This window comes from Phoenix dactylifera, chromosome 8 (genome assembly GCF_009389715.1).
Source record: "Phoenix dactylifera cultivar Barhee BC4 chromosome 8, palm_55x_up_171113_PBpolish2nd_filt_p, whole genome shotgun sequence".
Taxonomy (NCBI): domain Eukaryota; kingdom Viridiplantae; phylum Streptophyta; class Magnoliopsida; order Arecales; family Arecaceae; genus Phoenix; species Phoenix dactylifera.
The window spans coordinates 14,178,597-14,200,623 of record NC_052399.1 but is presented as its reverse complement, the minus strand read 5'-3'; the positions used below and the strand labels follow the sequence as shown (position 1 = coordinate 14,200,623).

Here is a 22,027-nt window from a genome sequence, read left to right as displayed (position 1 = left end):
GTTCTAATATAACAGGTTGAAATAGCCTATTTGGTGAAGAGACTGCGATAAATCCATCCTAGTCGTGTGTGAGAACGTGAGAGACCCATTGAAGTCTTCTTGCTAGCTTTTATAAAGCAATAATTTTTCATGCTTAGTAATTCTCTTGATGCAGTTCTTTGTATGATTGACTTCTCATTCATCTAAATAACTTCCTTCGGAAAGTTAATTCTAGCAAAAAAAAAACCCACTCATACATGGTCTTTTATATAAGTGACAAGTAGCTAAACTAGTCTTTCCAATTATCATATATAAATTAATTAACTAATTAAATTTTGACCAATCTAATATTTTTGATCCTTTTCTATAATTTATCTATAACCAATTAATTTTTAAGTGTAAACAGTGGAAAATAAACAATAGTTTGATTAAAAGGGGCTCATCAGTTGCCTAGGGGCTATAGGCAGCTACCTTGTCCCCAGGCAGTCACGGTTGAGACCTACTTGAGCCAATCCAGAGACTCGGACACCCTTTCCCGCGGTAATAGTTTGTTTAGAACATCATAATAGCCCTTCCTGAAACCATGGTAATACTGGATTGTGTTCCCTTCACAAATCATTACTATAACTTTTCTTTTAAAAATGGTGAGGATGACAACCAATCTTTCTAGGGATCAATACAAAGATTGCTAAACCTAGTGGGTCGGTTGTCTCAGCACAATAACCCGCGATATTTTATTCCATCCCAGCTTTCCAGTGTACCTTGCTTTTCACGTGTCTTAGTGGACCGAAACCAGAAACTGGACATACTGCAATTGCATGCATATCATGGCCAATAAGAACATCTTGTTAAGAATAACAAGAAGTCAGACAAGCTTCGAATTCACCTCACATCCAAGGATAGAAGATGAAAGCCGAAGTAGTAGCAGATTAAAATAAGAGACATGGAGTCGTGTCCTTCCTTTTTACTTCTGACACTATAAAAATTGTTCTATCGGTCGGTACAAGAAAGTTAAACCCGTCGCTCAGCCAAGCAAGCAGCGTAGGTCAGCATCAGTAGCCTTAGCCTTAGTTGATTCACAAGATACGCTCGATCTCATGACTTGAATTGTGCTGATTGCATGGCATCTGTACGATCGTGCTCACGCCTTTGGGAACCATAGATCATGCTCAGCATGTCACTTTGAATTATAAAGCTATTCGAATTTTTTTTCGGAATGGCCTCCCAGGGGAATATGGAAAGATGGCACCAAACCAACTTATCTGACGGGCGGTTGGGCCATTTTTCACACACTCTCTCTCTCTCGTGAGACGACCAAAGAATTGGGTCAAAAAGATGACTACGAGAAAGTGGGAATATGGAAAGGATAAAGATATCAATCCGGTACTTATCAAGAAAAGATAGCAATCCTGTCGATATATTCTTGGTAGCATGTTGACGGAACTACGTCGCTTCTCAACGAATACAGGAATCTTAATTAGTTTGAGAAGCTTTTCTTCGTTCCCTGGCTGCTGTAACACTCCCTATAAATTAATGGAAGAGAAAGCACGCACGCCGTGCCGACTTTGTTCGCTTGTTAGCACGTCCATTTCCTGCTCGAAAGTTCCAATGTCACTGCTGATCTCCCATTCCTTCGATTACAAGTGCTTCTGATCAACCGCGAGACACGTTAGGTGGAAATAACAGTGGGCTGCTCCAACTTGTCACACCGCATAAATCGTAGGCTATGGTCGAAGTTGCATCTGGAATTTAGGATGGGTCTTGCTTGCTGGAAAACACGATTCAGATCAATAACAAGCAGACCATTCACCCGAGTTTTTCATCTCAGGCTGACATGTAACAAGAAGTTAAATCGCCTTCAGCTATGTATTACCTTAAAATCTCTGCACGATGAAGCGCTGCATGCACACTGCAAATGGTTACATGAAAGCATACAGCACCAGGATCCATCCGTATTCGGTTGTCGAATGCTGTTCGAGATCACTGGAATGACAGCAAGGTGAAACAATAAGAAAGAGATCTAATTTATTCTCAAAAAATAGAAAAAGATTTAATTGAAGCATTCCCTTTTTTGCCTTGTTCTCAGTTTCCAAGCATTGTAAGCAGCATTGTGTCCTCTAGCATGTTCTCTTCATGAACAGAGTCTCAATCTCGTTGCATTTGGCATGACTCGATATACGATACTGTACCATAAAAAATCAGAGTCTGAGAAACTAAATATGAAAACACATACGTCGTTTCAGTCCTTTCCAGGCTTCTACCAAACAACACAAAATGGGCCAGGATATTCCAATGTAACAGATGATATGTTAACTCTGCAATGGATGCCAAAATGTAAAAGCTGCTTAGAGCTGACTTCTGTCCTTTCTTTCCCGTTCAAGCATGTGATATTTTCTTCATTTCTTCCAAGACATTGTCACTGGTACTGCCAACAAGAAGGAGAAAAATAGTCATAATTCTTCCAAAGAAAAACGACTGAAGGTTTTTGCAGTATTTCACATTTGCAGAGGAGCAGACTTGTATGGACTACTTAAGGACATACTGCATAAACGAGCACACAACCAAGAGGAAACAGCAAGAAGCATGAGAGGTAATGTTCGAGAACAGTGCAAGGATAGTCCAACTCCAGTTCAATGGAGAAGAGACATCTGTCAAATAAGAAAAAACAATTTGGTCAGAGAAACGAGGGTATTTATACATTTTTAAAAGCAATAAACTTAAAGATCAGAAACCCACATCCTTTAACTATTAGATACTGAACAATGGAATTCCAAAATGGAAATAGAGTAGCTTTGCATAAATCTGGGAAGAAAATGTTTGCAAAATTTTGGGACCCATCTCACAAAAACTGAAAAATCTATGACTTTAAAAATGTCTGATAAACAAATAAAAGATAAATCCAAAATACTCGGATGAGTTCTACCGAAAACCTCGTTGACAGATCTACTAACCAGACAAACATCCATGGGATTTCAATGCACTTACTATTTGTGATCTTCCATGGAGCTAATCGTCATAGACGTCACTGTAAGATGTCCAAATATTTTGGATTTGTAAAACAAACCTACTGTTTCACAAATCCATCTAGGTGGGCATTCAAATGCATAAAACACCATATTGCTCAGGCACATGTGTCACACATACAACCCCTCAGCACATTTCAAAACCCTAACTATAAGCCCCTTCAGCTCCCTTCAAAACCTTAAATACATACCTCTTTATAAAAATTTCTGTTATACATAATTTTACAGGTTAAATTTGAGGCAAATCCTAATGAAGCAAAACTCACAGTGGCCCATCTAAATTGAGAACCCACACAAATAATCATAATGGACAACATCTAAAATTTGCATAAACCAAAACCAAATATCAATATATAGGTGGTTTCTTATCCATGGATCAGCAGACAAAATGAAGTGGTACTATTAGTGTTAGGGTATGAAAATGCAAGCTGCAAGCTATACCATACAAATCAAGAATTTATAAAACTAATAATCATAAACACACAGTCGAAAAAAATGCAGACCGAAATTCAGTAGGCTGGGATATAGATGACATAAAACTGCCTAATCTTATTCCTAAATTTATTCTATTTAGTGACGTCTTTATTCATGGGTAAGAAGGCTCCCTCTCTGTCTCTCTGTGTGTGCATGTGTCTGTGGTTTCTTCGCATACCAGATGCTGAAAATCATGATCAACATAACAAACTCTAAATTTTTCACAGCATCATTTTCAACAGTATGATCTGGATCTGGACTGTTTAATCTGTACAGCTCCAATTATGGAGTTCAGCTCTGCAGGAAGATCTCCTGACTCGCCAGACAACCAGGTGTAAAAGATAATAAAAGAAAACTTCTTGATTAGCCTACTAGCAGGTAACTAGTCGATCTAACTTATTTAGAAGTACAGCTAGAGATGCAACCTTGGATCTGGTTACAGGTACTTCTAATATACTAATACCACAAGTCTCAGCCACCAACTTGCCTTCCAAGCCCCTCAAACATGTTTGTCAACAAGGAGTCCACTTCCACATAAAGCTTTGATTCTTCACACCTTCATTTAATAGCTGCTGTATTAAGCAAGCTTAAGCTTTTGCATCAAGAGAATTAATTCCATGATCCATCAAAGAGTAAAAAAGTTTTCACAAGCACCTCTAACCATAATGCCTAGGCCCACAAGACCAGACCTACTTAAAGGACCACATTATGTTAATCTTAATCCATTGCCCTTTAAGAGACTTCTATTTTAAACTTGCTTTTTCTTGCCCAATAAGGACGGAACATAGTCCCAGCTCCTCTAAGGTATTCCTTTCCTCCTATAGTGCAATTTGTAGTATACATTTAGACTTCCGAAATCACTAGCTTGCAGCAGAGTGTTTCTCACTGACCAATTAGTTGATCCTGTTTGCTCTTTTCAAAGCATCCAACAAGCCTATCCCATGATTGTTCACTCATATTCTTCAACAAGAATGTTCCTGAAGTCTTTTATGCTTACAATTTCAGCAAGCAAGTCTTCCATCATCTTCATATTTGCTATCCTTAACCATCTTGAGATAAATCCTAGATTCCTTGGTGTATGAGCATTCCTCTAGGATATACCATATGCTCTCAGGTGGGGCGTTGCATCTGGAACAGTGGGCAATGTAAGAAACTTCCTGTCATGTAACAGAGTCATTGTCAAAAATCTTCCCAACAAGACTACCCAAAGGAGATTCCATAGAATCTTCCTTCTAAATTCCTTCATTTGGAGTACTATCTGGATCAGCAACAGCAAAATAAGCTACAGACCGACATCATCCTCACATGTTGGTATTGCACATGAATTTGCCTCAAGTTTAGGTCTTTCATGATCAATTTTCTTCCATGGTTAGATAATGTATTCCCGTCCATGAATTTGTGGATCTTTTCTCAATTGCAAATATGAGAGCTTTGAAAATGTATCTGCTCAAGGCACCAACCAATAATTTGCTCCCTACCAACTACATGGCTTCAGGTTTCTCCCCTGCTGTTCAGCTGTAAATTTACTAAAAAGGAAAGTAAAGTTCTAATATGTTGTGATAGGTACGCATCATGATACGCTTCAAAGGTAAAGATTTTTGAAGCAAAGGTAGACTCAATATAAAAAAGATGACATTTTAAATGAAACTCTTCCATATAAACTTCTTTAGGGATACATCCATCATAAGATGGATTTGATGAACCCCACCCTCTTATCCTTCCTCCAATAAGAAGAAGAGAACCATAGCATGGTTTGCCGTACCAGTTGATACCAATGCGTATTGGTACCAAACCAATACGCGGTATGAGGGGTGTACTGAGTGTCGGTATGTGGGCTTGCTTTTCCTGCTATCCCACTAAGCTTTCTTGTTTCATGCCTTCTGCCTCTGCGTACCGTTTGAAGATTTCTTATCCTTTTAAATGCCTTTGCTGGAGCAATCCTTAGTGTCAGAAGCAAAGAGTCAACGAAGAGCACTTCTCCTTGCAGATCGGACAAATTCAACAAACAATCTTTATTTGTTGCTCCCAGTTATGGGGAATTATTTGTTCAAAATTCCAATGCATATTACAAAAATCTTTTGTTGATTATCTGACCTCTGTACCGAACGTACCGACATAGTAACAAGATGGTACCGGTACGGGCTCCAGTACCGAAATGGTGAATTTGAAACCATAAATAGATCAACCTACCATTAACACGCAAGCAACTTAGATTCTTATATGAGAAACAAGCCAAAAGGAGAAAAGATTAAGCTTGCTATAGCTTAAACTAGTGTAAGCAAACATGTAACGGCAAAAGCACAATCATAGGACACATTGTATCGACAAAATGATATTTACAAAAGGACCATCCGACATGTAAAACAACCGAGGAAGCCTTATCAATGACAAAAATTCAATTTTGCTCCTCCACGGCATGCATATTAAGATATACACATATATAACAATATGAAATCAACCAAAATTAGTATCCAGGAGCCAACTCATATGAAAGTGAATTCTGGTCTTATAGACTTAAACCATATGAACTTACTATTGATGAAGGCATTCATTTAGCTCGTTTGCTTGTTTACAACAATACCAAACTACTGATATAGTTCTTCCCACAGCACATTCAGCATACTTTGCAGAGCAATGGTCGCATTCTTTGTGCTTTTTGCTTCATTTTGCTGCCTAAAGCTGGAAATATCACATCAGTCAACGGCCACAAAAATGATTTGCAATCAACTACTAAGTTGACACTATAGCTAACTTGTATCTTCTCTTGCATTACCGCAAACAATAACAGGACTTTTAACAGACTAAGTTGCATTCCTTTTCACATCCCAATGGAAATGTAAAATCTATTGTATATTCTATGCATTTTCTTTTACCAAAAGACAACTGCTTTTAGCTGTTTCACCATGACCACAAGATGGTATAGTTGATCATTTGATGCATTAGCAGCATGGCTAGGATGAGCTAAATTTAGACATACAACAATCACTCAAAGATAAATGATCTTTCTCTTTACGATATTACAATTTCTTAGCTTCGTACCTGCTAATGATAATTTACATTCTACACTATCTGAGCGATCATTAGTCACAAGTGCAAAGTAATTTTGGGTCAAGTTGAGTTAGCTAAATGGGATAAGTAGACTATCTTCTTCATGTTCTTCTTTTTTAATATGTCACCTAAACCGTTTTATATTAAACATATTATCACATGGGATTTCATTACTATTTTTTCCTTTTTTTTCTTGTTTCATGGGAGTTTGGCATTGGTTTGAGTCGGGTGAAGGTAAAGCATGGTGTGTCAGGTAAGGCAGATCATACCAAGATTGGCCAAATTGAATAAGGGCGTAAGATCAAGAAGGGTTAGGCAGGTCAGATCATGCCAGTTTATGTCAAGCAGGCTACTGGGGGTTCAACTAGAGGGTGGGTTAGGATTGTGCAACTTGATTTAATGTCAAGTCAGGTTGGATAAGAGTCAAGCTTTTGTATTTTATCATTTCAATTAGACCCAGCTAAGCTAAGCTCCACCCAACCCATTGGCCCTGCTAGGGTTGATGTACAGAGGATAGAGGGGCATATGGAAATTATGAATTTGAAGTACCTGACATGAAGCCCATATTAGAAGATATAAACTGAAGGTGTAAATGTGATAAGAGACAAAAAGATAGAAAGGACTAGGATGATGACCAATCATAGGGGAAGCAAAATAGTAAGGGAAGGAGGTCACCAGATCAAGGAATCCACCACTAAGCAGGGTTTTCGTGCAGTATTTTGCACCTCATAGATAAAGGATGAAACTGGAGATGCCCCAACCAACCAACCAAATACTACAAATATAAGAAAACAGCAAAGAATGAGAAGGAATCATAGAGGCATGCAGCAGCCTCTGAACTCAGCCAATCTAAATCAAACTCTTGTTTTTCAGACTAGGAGCCTTCTTTTATATGCCTCTAGTTTTCTTGTGGTGTTGTTAGGAAAGGTAAGCTAAGAGTAGATGTGATATGAGGGAGACTAAGAGAGGAGAAAGAAGAGAGAAGTTCGGATATAGCATTATGACAAATGAAATGGTCCTAAAAACCCAATCCATTAACTATTCCTAATAAAAGATTATCAATAAGGCTCTCAAATAAATGTGGTGGGCAGCATCCCTTCCAACCTTTCAAATAAGGCAATATGGCATTAAGGGTGCATGTACTTATAAATGCACCAACGAAATTGCCACAATTTCTATTTAATAGCACAAATGCTTTATTCCCCCAACTCTACTGTTTGTTAGTTTTGACTTTTCATACAAATCATGCTGTCGCCTGGTACAAACTCTTCTTCTTTCACATTGTTGTGGAGAAACCAAGCTGAAGTAGCTTCTTATAAACACTCCCCAGGACCGTCAACGGACATGAAATCAATTAATCCCCTCGAAGCATGCACTAGGTTAATAAAAACCCAACCCCAATAAAGGGTTAAAAGCTAACCTACCGTCCTGCCCATTCACTTTTGTTTGCCTTAGAGGGTTATGTCTCCCAATGCTCGGTGTACTCTCCTCATTGTCAACAATGATCAAACCGTGAGCTTCTAGTGACCATTTTGTTTTATCCAAGTGCTAAAACTCCTTGCATTCTACAATTTGAAACCAAATTTACGAATTCAATAACATCATAAAATCAGTAGGCATACATAACAAGAAAGAAACGAGGATTAAAAAATCTCCGCAACCAGTGCCATAGATCTCAACTATCGGGAACACCAACAAATTTGACTCGTTGACCTGTAAGCAGCAAAACCATCATATCCTAAGCATCTGAAGTTCATAAATCCATACTGAGAAACTCTAAGAGATTCGGTTTTTTTATTATTATTACCTACCCATAAGAGAAGGAAAAGAAAAATCACAGAAAAATATGATCAGTCAGGCTTGCAATTGCAAGAACTTAGACAAATGCAGTTCACCGAATTTCTTTCCCTCCTTCCATTGTAAAAGCAGGTACTAGTTACAGGATCAAAAAAAAATAGGAATATTGGAAGAGAAGTTCAGCGGGATTGCTCTTCCTCCCAAATTCCAGATCCCATCATTTTAAAGAAAACTAAAATTGGAAGTGGAGGGTTTTGGAAGCGAGAGCGGGAGAGTGGGGTGAGCTCCATTACCTTCTTCCACCTTCTTCTTGACATGGTTTTCTCTTGCCTCCCGGATGTATCCCATCGAGGGCGAAGACAAGCCGAGCACTCAAGCGGGGAAGAAGGACGCGACGGCGTTCATCGGAGCCGACCGAGGCCGTTCTCCGGGTGTCTTTTTTAACTCGTAAAAAGACTAGCGGGGTTGAGCCAGGCTTGTATGATGTGCGTGTAAGGCCCAATTACAGCCCAATTTGTTATGGGTCAGTTAATGAAAAGCCTCGTGCACGGTGACTCGTGGGCTGGAACACGGGCCTTCCTCCCCTGATTGTTATGAGAGACCGGTGCGTAAAGCATGAGTCCTGTTTAATAGATTCGAATGGATCGTTGAAGATATTGAAGTAGGAATGGTGTGAGGACCCATGCGGGCATGTGCTTAGTTCCATATCGATTATTCGCTGGTTAGATCTTAGGTACTTATATAGAATCAAAAAATCCAAATAATATTTTTCGGCTAGCCATTTTGAATGAGGTCCTAAATTGTTATAAAATGGTACCAGAGCCATTGTAATCCGGCCCATAATCAATATGGACTAGGGAACATTGTAATACGGATCCATTGGGGTGAACCACGAGCCGATCGTGGTATTTGTGATTATATTTAAATATATTTGAACTCATACCCTGACGAGGACGTCGGAACTTGAACGGGATAAGTATGTGAGGACCCGTGCGGGCGTGTGTTTAGTTCCACATCGGTATTCACTGGATAGATCTTGGGTACTTATACAGGATCAAGAAACCCAAATAATACCTTCCGACTAGACATTTTAGTTGGGATCCTAAGTTGCTACAAATGGTAATGGATGGTATGGATCATATAAAACCTACATACCCCATAGTAAATTGCCACTCGTATATTGAAGAGTGAAGAGATATAGTCTAACACAGGAGCACAGTAGCAGGGTGCATGAAACTTTATAACACAATCCACATCGATTGGATTTCGGCATTGCTGTCCACCGTTAGACAGTGGAAGAGGACCACGTAGATTAATTTTGCCTTGACATTTGAAATGCGGGCCTAGTAATAATGGTCTCCATAAAATCTGTGGAAAATTGGGGATGGCGTGTGGGTGTCGACAGATTTTAGGCTCATAATGTATTTGCTGTTGGAAGAACTGCTCATGTTACTTCGTGAGGCTGGGAATGATCCCTCAATTGACCAGCTGTACTGAAGAATCCTTATGTGCAAACTACAAAGTCGAGGTCGCCCTTTTAGTCAAGATTAAGGCGAGTCTTCGTAACGGCGAGAATGACTGCTCTTATTATGACAGTTTAAAAGGCCTTCAAGGCATATATGCAAGATGGACGTGAAAAAAACTATCATTATCTAGTCATAATTCGGCAGCAATGACAGTGAAATAAGAGGAATCAAGGCTGTTATTCAACAATTTTTTATAGTTTATAATTTCAAAATGATATATATTTTTTCAATTCAGAACTAATTTTCAATTCAAAAATAATATTTTAATTTGTTGATATATACATAATAGAATTGTTCAACACGAATGTTGTCTATGCATTATTTTCTATGATGACTTTTGCGTTATGAGCGATGCTACAGCATGCTGGTGAACTATTTTTAAGTTCTACATGATAGTTAAGGATTGATGCAGTAACATGGTCAGCGCAGGAGATTTTTTCAATTGAATTAAGAAGCAATATATATACCAATCTTTCTTTAGGAGAAGGATTTTTTCCGTGATTTTTCAGTATTTAATAACATATTTTTATTCTGAAACATGTAATTCTTTAAAATGGAATTTTAAGCTTGAATCCGACAAATATAGATATAGAAATGTTATAATAATAGACAATAGTCTCAAACGTTTTAGTGCAAAAAGGAGTCCATTAATTATTGTTTTTGGTTTTATAATACTAATATAGCACCAAAAACATGAAAAATATTATAGGCTATAATGCTATATTTAACAGTTATTTTTAAAAAAATATATATATTTCAAAATTCTTTTTAATATTATATTATATCATATTATACGGTTGCTACAGTATAATCCCATATAGAGGCTCGTATTCAAGAATGGCATTTCACAAGTCTTTTAAGATTCTAGAATGATTGTACGGGCGATTCCTAATAGTCTGATTGAGAGAAGGAGGCGTGAGAATATGAAATGGGTAGGGACGGATTTGACCCATAACGCCGTGATTTGGGATTACGTCCTTTCTTTCGTTTTCTAGGCAACGTGAACGAGACGGGACTGCGATAAATAACTACGCTCACGAGCAACTTCCTCGAAAGTGGAGACTGGAGACAAATCCTAGCAGTCAAATTCCCACCCAAAAGTTGATGCCTTCGGCTCGCTCTACCCCGGGAAAACATAGAAAGAATCGTCACAACCTTTTCCTTCCCCGCACTCGACTGCATGTACTTTTTTTTGGTTACTTCAACTGCATGTACTTCACTGGTATCGACGTGGAAAGAGAAGGCACCCTCGCCAAATTTTTCTTTTGTGCTCGAATGCACGCAAGCCGTAAATTGCCGTTTGCTTGCTATGTTGATGCAATTTTTCATGCCTATCTGTGGCTGACGTAAGTCTTCATGCCGAGCCATACAAATTTTACGCTAAATAAGTCTTGCATAAAGTTGATTTTATTGTTTTTTGAGATAATAAATCATAAGACCAATCATTATGTCCTTTAATACAATAGAGATCTTCCGTTGGTATGGTAAAAGATATGGTTGTCAATTTATAATTTACTGATCAGAAATAATAAAATCGGCTCTGAAAATATCACTATTCTTTGCAAAAATCATTTTTGATTTTTAAAAATAAAAAATGGCGTGAAGAAATTTAGGACTAAATGGTCGGTGATGCTTCCTGATGGATTGGCTATGGATAAAAAACAATGCCTATATTCATAACATAAAATTTTTTGAATTATACATAAAATAACATTTCTAGCATTTTTTAAAATAAAATTCTGTCTTTCTTGTGAACTTATCAATGCAAGGATTATCCGGTATGATTACCTTATACTTTTATTATATATCTCAATATCCATGAATGTTCATATGGTGGTAGGATGCTTCTTTTTTTTTCAGGACTAGAATTTATTGATGTGTATATTCATAGTACATCATACTAGAATATAATACTATATTTTTTTAAAAAAAAGATTTATTTGAGCAAATCATAAATATTAGAGAAATGTCTCGAATCTTCAATTTTTATGGTTAATAGCAGCACGCTCTGACCAATTTAGCAGTCCCGGGTAGGAAAATCTGGACCAGTCTACTTCACATGGTCTTGAGGAGAGATGCAGGTAAAGGAAAAGCAGGATAGAAAAAACAAGGAGTGGGGCAACATGGACAGTCAGATATATCTAAGAAGAGTTGGTGTTATAGAGCAATGGTGGATACAATAGACTAGATATGTACCAGTTATATCTATCATGATCATATTATTAAGTGTCGCAATTGGAGCCCCTCTAAACCAGTCATATTCATATGGACTTCCATGCTTGGCGTCGAACGACATGTCCTTCATTAATGTTCAATAGCTCAAGCAATTTTAGAAGGATAAGAGCACCACTGGCATACGGAGGTCACTTTTTCCAATCCATCTCGGAGGTTTATTTTCCTCTCTCGCCCATCATCGTACCCAGCCCAGCTATTAGCTCAGCCCAATCTATTCATCTTTTTTCTTCCACATAAATATTTTGGGATCTCTCTTGTTCATCAATCTTGAAACCGGATCAATAGAAATTTATCGATGGGTCCATCCATCTATAGAAAGATCTAGAGGACAGATTGTGAAGTTATATATCCTCTATTTTGTAACTTGCGAGCAGCTTCGCAGAAACCAGAAACAAGCGGTGGCGTGCGGGGGGGCAGCCGGACACGACCAGGTCTCAGCGGTGGAGGTGTCCGTGTCGGGACGAACGCGGCCGCTGTGATTTCCCACCCAAAATCACGACCCAACGCGCACAAAGGCCGAGTCTCGCCGCCTTTTAGGCTCCTTCAACGAAGGTCGTTCTACTCTGCCTACTCTCATGAGAATGCCAATCGAGCAATCATTGACCTGTCCCACTTTTTTGTTACCCAAAGGGTAACGCCAAAGCCTAAGAAAGGGGACGCCAAACCTAAAAAGTTAAAGGGGTTTTGAAATTCAAAAGAAAGCTTGTCCTCACCTATTCGTTTTGCTTATTCCATTAAAACAAGTTTTCCCCCAGTGAGTGGTTGCCTGTGCAAAAGCACATAGGCAGGCAATGAGATTTTATACATACGTATGGACTCAAACAAACAATAGATTTTATTGCTTTCGCGCATGGCGCGATTGAACGAATTAATGATGAAATTTATATGCGGCGACGCGTGCTAGAATTAATCCTCTTTCGATTCCAAAATGAGGTTGATTAAATGGCCTCTGGGCTATCAAGAAAGTGGTAGCATTGATAAATGTGGAAGCAATACCATCAGATACGCTTCAGATTATCCAACCAGCATGCGGATATAGGATGATAAGTTACTGAATATTAATGTTTTTTTTTTGGGTAAAACTAGAACAGGAGGAATTTTGGTTGATATCGAGATGAGGACGAGAATTCAATCAATTCCTTGGTACTAGTTAATAACCCTAAATATTTTATTAACTACACTAGTTTGTGCCTTCAATATTTAGAGATATTGAAACTATGGTATGTAAAGTATATTACATTTCTTAAAAAATGAACTATAATCTAAGATTATCAAACACATGCATAGCCATACATGCATGTTAGACAAGTAGTACCACGTCTCTAGAGATCATAACCTTTAGCTCTGATATCACTATGTCATAATTTCATGTGATCTTAAATCTAAGCTCTGTCCGTTTTTCTATCACAATCCCCAATGATTTTGAACCTTAGCTTTGATAGTTTTTCTGTTACAATTCCTAATGATCTTAAACCTAAGCTCTGATAATTTTTTCCTATCATAAATTCATCCAATGATCTTAACCCTAAACTCTAATACCACTCTGTTACGCCTCGAACCCAAAATTCGGGTATGGCACACAACATGGCCACATATTCTCTAGGGGCATGACAACTCGGTTTACTGTAATCAAGGAATAGTAAGGGCATTAGAACTCCAAATTATGTTTTCAAAAACCACTCTTAGCATTTCAATTATTAGAAAGGACACTTAGGGCTCGTTTGGTTCGCGGGAAGTATTTTCCCTCATAGGAATATAATTCCTGGGAATCAGATTCCTAGGAAGAGAATATCTAGGAAAGTACTTTTGGCATGTTTGGTTAACCATGGGAAAGTGACAAATTTCCAAAGTACTTATGTTTGGTTGACCATCCACTTTCCTAGGAAAGTTATGTATAATTCCTATTATGCCCTTAATAAAAATTAGTTCTTTAATGCCTCTTTAATGCTTCTTTAATGTTGAAGGGTCTTTTTGGAAAAAAATAAAAAAGGTGTGATTCCCACCTCATGGGAAAGTAACTTTCCCATGTTTCTCATGGGAAAGACTTTCCCATGAAATGTGGGAATCATATTCCCATGGGAATACAACTTTTCCATCTCTCTCCTTTGAAAACTCCAACCAAACAAGAGACATTTCATTACTTTCCCGTTGACCACACTTTTCCCCCTCCTTTTCCTGCGAACCAAACGAGCCCTTAAGCTGCTGTATCATACTTACCGATCTTTTTTGGGAGGGGGAGGATAGGAGGGGTTTGAGGGGCCGGGATAGTTGTAGTTGTAGTGGCCTATATCAGGAAATGATTTTTGTCTTAAGTCCTTAAATATTTATATGGTTACACGCATGATCGCATTCATGAAAAAAATATTAGTAGCTTCCTTATAAATTGTATTGTACGATAAACATCTAATATGTAATAAAAATCTTCACTAAACTAATGATTTCGTTGATAAAGCTGCGGTCATTTCTTCATCAAAATCCGAAGCCCCAGCCAAGCCAGTCGGCCCTAAATTTTCAGTCCCTGCATCGTTCACACGTTAGTCTAAGACACCGTCTTCAATGCATTACCTAATCAAATTAGAGCTGACTCTTCGTGCAAACAACGGAGCCCATTACTCGGACCGAGAACTTCTTCAGCGAACTACGCACCCAAATGCCTTCCTTGCTTTAGTCGGCAACCGCAGAAAATCCTTAGCCTACAAGAAACCACATTAGACTATAAAAGCAATAGCACTCGCATCAGTAATTATACAGGCAAAACCAGCTGCTTTGCTTCCCCGCAGTGCTCCAAAGCCTCTGCAGTCGGGCGCGGTGGGCTATTCCAAGGAAGAAAAGAGGAGCAGATGGGAAAGAAGCTGGAGTTTCTGTGGGGAAGGACCTCAAGGAAGATATCCAAGCTTAAGACCCTCCTCGGCCTCACCGTATCTCGCCTCGCCATCCTCCGCAACCGCCGCCAGGTCCGGTGTGGCCAGGCCCGGGGCGACGTCGCTCAGCTCCTCCAACTCGGTCATGTTGACCATGCTCTCCTTCGGGTTAAGACCCATGAATCACCTATCTATCTATCAATCTACCTATGTTAGATACCATTATTTTTTATAAAAAACAAAAAGAAAACCGTGGTCTGATGGGGTTGCGTTTCAGGTGGAGCATGTGATGAAGGAGCAGAACATATTGGAAGTGTATGTGATGATAGAAGGCTACTGCCATCTCATCACCGAAAGGGCTATCCTCTTGGAGCACCAAAAGTGAGTCTTTCTTACTTGGCCTTTGTTGGTTTCAGTGCAGCAGTACTTTCTCTCTTCTTCTACTGCTTCTCAAAGCATTTGTTTGGTCACTGGGAGTGCAGGGAGTACTGCCCGGAGGAGCTCCGGGAGGCGATCTCGAGCCTAATCTTTGCTGCCTCGAGGTGTGGGGACATGCCGGAGCTGCAGAGCGCTCGATATATATTTGCATCCATGTTCGGGAAGGAATTCGCCGCTGCTGCAGTCGAGCTGCGGAACAATTGTGGTGTCAATGCGAAGGTAGTGTTGATTCAGATGTTACTGACTTAATTTCGGGATCTCTTTAATCACCACTTAACTTTTTTGAAGGAGTTTCCGGTTTCGATTCCTTTGCAGATGATACAGAAGCTGTCAACCAGACAGCCGAGCCTGGAAAACAGACAGAGGGTGACGAAGGAGATCGCTGTCGAGAAAGGGATCGAACTGGATTTTGATGAGCCGCCTCCTGAGATTCCAGAGGTTAGCTAGCTGGTGGTGACGTCCAATTACCTATCTTCGAGCATGTTACTTATTTTCGAACGCTAATTGATGCAGGTGGATCCAAACCTGAAACAGAGAAGGAATCAGAGCCGGCCGGTGGTGAACATAGCATCGGAAACCGCCCAGGAGCTGTCTGAATTGGATCAGGACGATAATTCGTCATTGAGATCAAAGCAGGAGTACAAAGATGTGGCGAGCGCAGCACGAGCTGCCTATGAATCTGCGGCACATGCTGCAGCAGCTGCAAGGGCTGCGGTAGAGATCTCGCGATCAGAGTCCCAAGGGAACGATTCCGGTGGTCTGGGCAAATCAGACGGTGAAAGGAAAACTGGATCATGTGAAAAGACCAGGAATGAGGACGAAACTTGGACGGGAGTTAGAGACGTTGAGAAGATCCATCCCGTCCGGAGCTACAGTTCAGAGTCGGAAGAGGAAATACCGGCACGTAACAATAGTTTGCTTCAAAAGGAAAGACTCCGAGAGAAGTTCGCGCCATGGCTGGAGAGATCCTCATCTTCCTCAAGCTCAGATTCCACTGAGGCTCCTTTCCAGCATAAAAACATGGCCTCAAATGAATTGGGTTCCCCGGGGCGGAGGGGGAAGGAAATTTTGTTCGATAAGGGTGACAGCGAGACAGAAAAGGATCAGAATTTAGGAGCGAATCCATTACCAACGAGTAGCAGAGTTCTGAGCTTGGGAGGAAGAAATGGAGGTGGTAACCAAATGGCCAGGCACGTTGACTTGGCTTCGGATGAAAGCTTACCTGACAAGCAACGACTCTCTTACCTTCAGCCTCCCTACCGAAGAAACCCAGTAAGATATAATGCGAAGGACTCTTTGCATGAAGAGAGAGATAAGAAGGGATGGGGATCAAAAAATGAAGATGACACCGCAATGTATTATTCTGAAGCAAAATCACGAACTGGGAGCGTTTACCTGGACGCTGCAGAGAAGTCGCACATGAAACACTCAAATGGAGGGAAGAGAGCCGTCTCAGTGAGGACCCGAAGAGGATTTTAGCTGCAATTTTCAAGGGGCTGAGGAAGATAAATTAACTGTGAGAAAGATCAAGTATGCTGTTTCATGGATGGATCATTGGTTACTTTTGCTTCTTCAGCTGATGCATGACAATGTAAATTCAGTGCGTTGATTTTGACGTGTAGCAAGATTTGGTGTAATTTTCCGATATCCGTTCATGAGCTCGTTTAAGGAGAGGGTAATAAAAAACCTATTTTACCCATATGCTGACGAAATTTTTGCTCATTTACGTCTTCATTCATGTCAAGAGACAATAGAATTTTACTGGCTTGCCAAGGTTCTTTCTTATGCGGTTTACTAACTGTAATTACTGTTCTGAGGGAATGAAAACATCAAGTCGCGAATAACTTGACAGCAAAGCTGTTGACCATGACCGTCCTGAAACCACCATTCCCATCTCTGAACTCAATCCTCATCGCAACAAAAATTATTAGGAAAGAATGCAGTAACAAAACATGATCGCTTGAATCTCAGGTGCGAGCCACGTCACTGCAACTTGAAATATCGTCAGAATGCTGAAGAATTTGAAAAGTGTAGGCCAACAGCTGTTATCTCGGACTAAATGTGGAAGACGTATTTCATCGGCCGAACAAGATGGAATTCATGTGCGAGTGCTGCAATACGTTGCCGCTTCATTCCCCGCTTGATTCCTTAGTCTTCCGTAGCAATCGGGGACTAGTGGTTGAGCCGGTTCTCTTACATCGTTCGTTGCTCAGAAGGGGCGCACTACTGGCTGATTGGATTGCCTCCTTTATTGCTCGGCATTCTGAAAAGTTTATTTGGACTAGAGATACTGATATTCCTAATGCTCTGTTTTATTTTATTTCTGCTGATGTAATTGGCTGTACTTATTTAAGAGTAATATGAAACACCGTTTTATCAAAAAAAAAAAAAAAGAAAGAAAGAAAGGGCGCACTACCTGTTGCCCCTTTGCCAACAATGTTTCACTGCTCCATCTTTTGCGATACCTTAGGGAAGAACCCAAGAAACCAGTCGATCTAAGCCAACAAGAACAATTAACATGAAATCATGACCTCCAAATATTTGAGCTTTGATGGCTAATTAACCTGGTACAACAGCTAGTTGACAAGTATATTGAATACTGTTTCTGATCCAATCCAGCCAACAAGTACATTGGCTGCTAAAATTCATGGCATCTTCAACGAAGTGAGTTATTTTCCTATCAGGGCAATTTGGAATATCCTCGCGACCTCCCCATGTTATAAAATTCCTTTGTTTTTGGGCACCACAATCCCTTGGAATAATACTAAGGATTGGATGGATCGACAAATGATGGCAAATTCAATTGGAATGGGCTTTGAAGTTTAGAAACATAAAAGCTTCAAGCAGCTGCTGTTAGCAATGCTTATCCTAGTTCATTTTCATTGGCATCATGGAAGGGCTTCCTTTACTCTAAAACAATAATGCACTATCAGAGAGTGACAAAGTCATCGCATGGATAAAAAGTACCCAATATTCAGCTGATTCCTGCACGTTACAAAATTCGCCGTGCCACGTAGCATTAGGGAGGTGGATGAGTTAAGATTGCCAAACTTTCACGCATTCAAGTTGCCAAAATTCGTCTGCACACGTCTTCTTAAACCATATAAAAGTAGGGGTAAGTTATGCTTTTGGTTCTACAAGTTTTATAAGTATTTTTAAATAAAAATGAGACATGATTTACTAGAATTTGATAGTTATAATTAAATTATTTTAAATATTTCAAAACTTAAATTTTAATTAAATTATATTAAATTTATATCTTTACACTCAGAATCTGCTAGTTATAAGTAAATTAATTTTAAATACTTTGAAACTTAAACTTCAATTAAATTGCATTGTATCTAAAATCTGTAGCAGCTGCATGTAGCTAGACGTGCAGACAGAAGCCCCCGCGTAATACTTATATCATAAGGATGTGGGATTGATACCCCGATATCGTCCAAAATCCGAACGTGAAACCAAGATTAGGAATACGAGATTTCCAGGTTATATGCTCTTGTATAATCAACCAACATGCACCGTACCCCAAAAAATTAAAAATAAAAGAACAAACTACAGGTACTCGCAGAGAAACGAAAAAGTCTTGAAAACTACCATCTCGAGAGTTCCATCACGTAACCCAGCAGTTGACGGATACATCAATTTATTATTGCAGCTTAAGAGATTAATTTCCATGCTCGGCCCCAAGAACTACTGTTGTGCAACTCTTAGCATACCCCCTTACTACAGTATCCAGACCATCTTTTGCGAGCTACCCGGGGTAAAACAGGCAATAATTAAATCACCTACCGTGCATAGCACACAACAACCCTATTTGGCGCTCATTGAGGCTACCCTAAGGGAAAACATCAAACATTAGTTTGCAGCACGTAAAAACGAGTCGGATAAAATCCAACTGGATTCGAATAGAAATTATAGTATCCAACCAGAGACCGATCCGATTTCAGATGTTTAATTATAACTTTTAATTGATCCAGATCCGAATTCAGACTTTAAAGTTTTATCATATAAGGCCCCAAAAATTGAACCACAATTTTGTTATGAATGTATATAGCTGGTTTATTTTACCAACTGAAGTAATCAGATCATTAAATAACTATTTCAAATATATAATACTATTTCATATATTAAGCAATATTTTTTTTGTAAAAATAAAATGTCGTTTGGTGACCCAAATAGCATCACCGAGATGATAATAGATCACCGGTGATTCTTATTCTAAAATAATCTAATCCCAATGATTTAAGATCACCATATTCAGTACGCTATGTTTCAATAATTTCCAAGTATCCACAAGTAACCTGTTTGAAATACCATGATAATCTAAAATCACTCACCATATAATACCCAAATTACCTCTTTTATATTCCATAAAAATATATTTATTAATCATATAAAATATATTATAATAAATATTAATATATTTATTTGCATATTAATTACTAATATATTTCAAAAAAATATTTATTAATTCTATAAATTATTAATCCTTTAAAGATAAATTAATTGTTATTATAGAATTAATATTTTTACTAATACTTATAATATATTATTTTTAATACCAATAATTATATTAATTAGGAAAACAAGACAAATAGAAGTAATATATTAAATACTTTCATTATATAAATATAAAGTACAATAATATATTTCTACTAAAATTTAAAATTATCATTGAATAGTAATATGACAATAATATGATTAATAAATAATATATTATAACATAAAATATAATAGCAATAAAATAAAATATTATATATAATTTTGATATAATATATTAACATTATATTGATAAACCATTTTTTTCCACTAGCCGGAGCACTTTCAGCCCAAGATCACACTACCTTGGGTTGGGCGATGATTTGAGAGGTAGAGATGATTTGAAATCACTGCAACGTAGGATCACCATGGTGCAACCAAATGCGGTGATCTCATCACCTCCACCCACATCATCCTTAAACTTAGGATGATCACCCCATACCAAATAAAAACCTAAATTCATTTTTCTTTAATAAAAATAAAAAAATATTTTAGATATTTTATAAACTTTCTTGCTATAAATATTTTGAAATATTGATACCTTCCATATATTTAGGGGTGCAAATGAGTTGAGCGGTCCCAATAAAAGATTGGATCAGGTCGGATCCATGGCTAAAATTTCTAACCTAATGGGTCATTCGGATTGGATCAGATCCCTGTATAATCCGGCCACAATTCGAATCCAAATCAAGTCCGAGTCAAGATCCGAGTTGGACCTATGTACTTGGTTTCTTTTGCAATGAGTGAAAATTACATAAAGCAAGTTATGCATAATCATACAAATAAAAGTGCCTAAGCATCAAAAATTGATTCTATTACTACTAAGCTAATAATGATAGGCTCAACCTTGTTAGCAAATAAAAAAAAAATTGTTTATGTATGATTTTTTTTTTTTGAGTAGGAAAGAATTATATCTATGCTAATCCTTTTTATTCAACAGCTTTAATGCAAAATTTGTCATTCAACAATAGACAAAAGATAATCTATTCCATTCCTCTCATCATCAAACACAAGAAGAGATTAAAAGAATGGAGAGTTGGAAACCTAAAACACCCCTGCACACTCTAACAGTGTACTGATATGGGTCGAGTCAAGTCGCAGGGTAGAAAATCCAAGATTGCTCCAAAAATCAAACAAATCAGGTCGAATTGGGTCAGAATTTAGTGAACCCAGATCCAACGCAAAAAATGAAATGGGTCTAATTTTAGAACCCAAACCGACCCGTAGGTTCTTTGCCTCACAGGTCCTTTAAATCGGGTCAGATCAGGTCTAAGCGGGTCAGATTGGGTCACGGGTCAACCCAACCCATTTGCAACCTTACACAGTAATATTTATATATGACTTTTCTTACAAATTTTCTAAAAATAGATAATTCCTTATTATTTTTAATTTATGCTACAATTAAATAATAATAATACTTATACAAAATAATTATCAATATTTTTATATTATATTTTTAATCAATTTTAATATTAATATTTTAATACAAACCCAGTCAAAACAATGACTTCAATCTTGACTAGGTTAGTCGCTATGTGGATTTAACAACCATACCGTAAATATATAGTTATCTTGGATCTCAGGCAATCTACACAGTGAATTGTATTTTTTTCGTAAATGCATGGTAGATTATATTACTATCCTTTATAATTATATAATTAATATTAACTTTTTGCAATTGAATTTCATTAAAAATCTGATTATATCATATTAGTATTTTGAGTTATATCCATATTTGGATAGAAAAATATGAACATAACTAATATCTAATTTGTATCTATATATGTACAGATACATACTTAATATCTGATCTGCATCCATATCCATTTAGACCAAATATAGATGCTAGATTTGATATCCATTTTATACCATGTTCATATTCATTGAAAAATATCCTATCCACATTCATATTCATTAAAAATATAGAAACAAATACAGATATACCGGTATCCAATCCATCCATATTTAGCCCTACTATAAGAAGCAACATAAACATCGACAACTTTCACCCAGTGATAGGTTAAACTAAATTGCATATTTGCCTAGAAATGAACCAATCCAATAATTTTGTTGCAAAGCAAAAGGATAATAGAGTTAGGTCTTTCAC

General features: G+C 38.0%; 1 protein-coding gene and 1 pseudogene across 1 annotated transcript; one reads left to right on the top strand and one right to left on the bottom strand.

Moving 5' to 3' along the window:
- Positions 1-1,330: 1,330 nt before the first annotated feature.
- Positions 1,331-8,781, bottom strand: LOC103695485 (annotated as a pseudogene).
- Positions 8,782-14,545: 5,764 nt separating this feature from the next.
- LOC103695492 lies at positions 14,546-17,082 on the top strand. Its single transcript, XM_008776842.4, has 5 exons — positions 14,546-15,111; positions 15,221-15,324; positions 15,426-15,600; positions 15,697-15,819; positions 15,895-17,082. Exons 1-5 carry the CDS (start codon positions 14,923-14,925, stop codon positions 16,858-16,860), a joined length of 1,557 nt encoding a protein of 518 aa, XP_008775064.2. The 5' UTR covers positions 14,546-14,922; the 3' UTR covers positions 16,861-17,082.
- Positions 17,083-22,027: the final 4,945 nt, after the last annotated feature.

Coding starts and splice junctions, on each gene's coding strand:
- LOC103695492 (XM_008776842.4), top strand. CDS start 14,923: ATGGGAAAGAAGCTGGAGTTTCTGTGGGGAAGGACCTCAAGGAAGATA. Junction 15,325..15,425: donor ATCCTCTTGGAGCACCAAAA/GTGAGTCTTTCT, acceptor CTGGGAGTGCAG/GGAGTACTGCCCGGAGGAGC. Junction 15,601..15,696: donor ATTGTGGTGTCAATGCGAAG/GTAGTGTTGATT, acceptor ATTCCTTTGCAG/ATGATACAGAAGCTGTCAAC.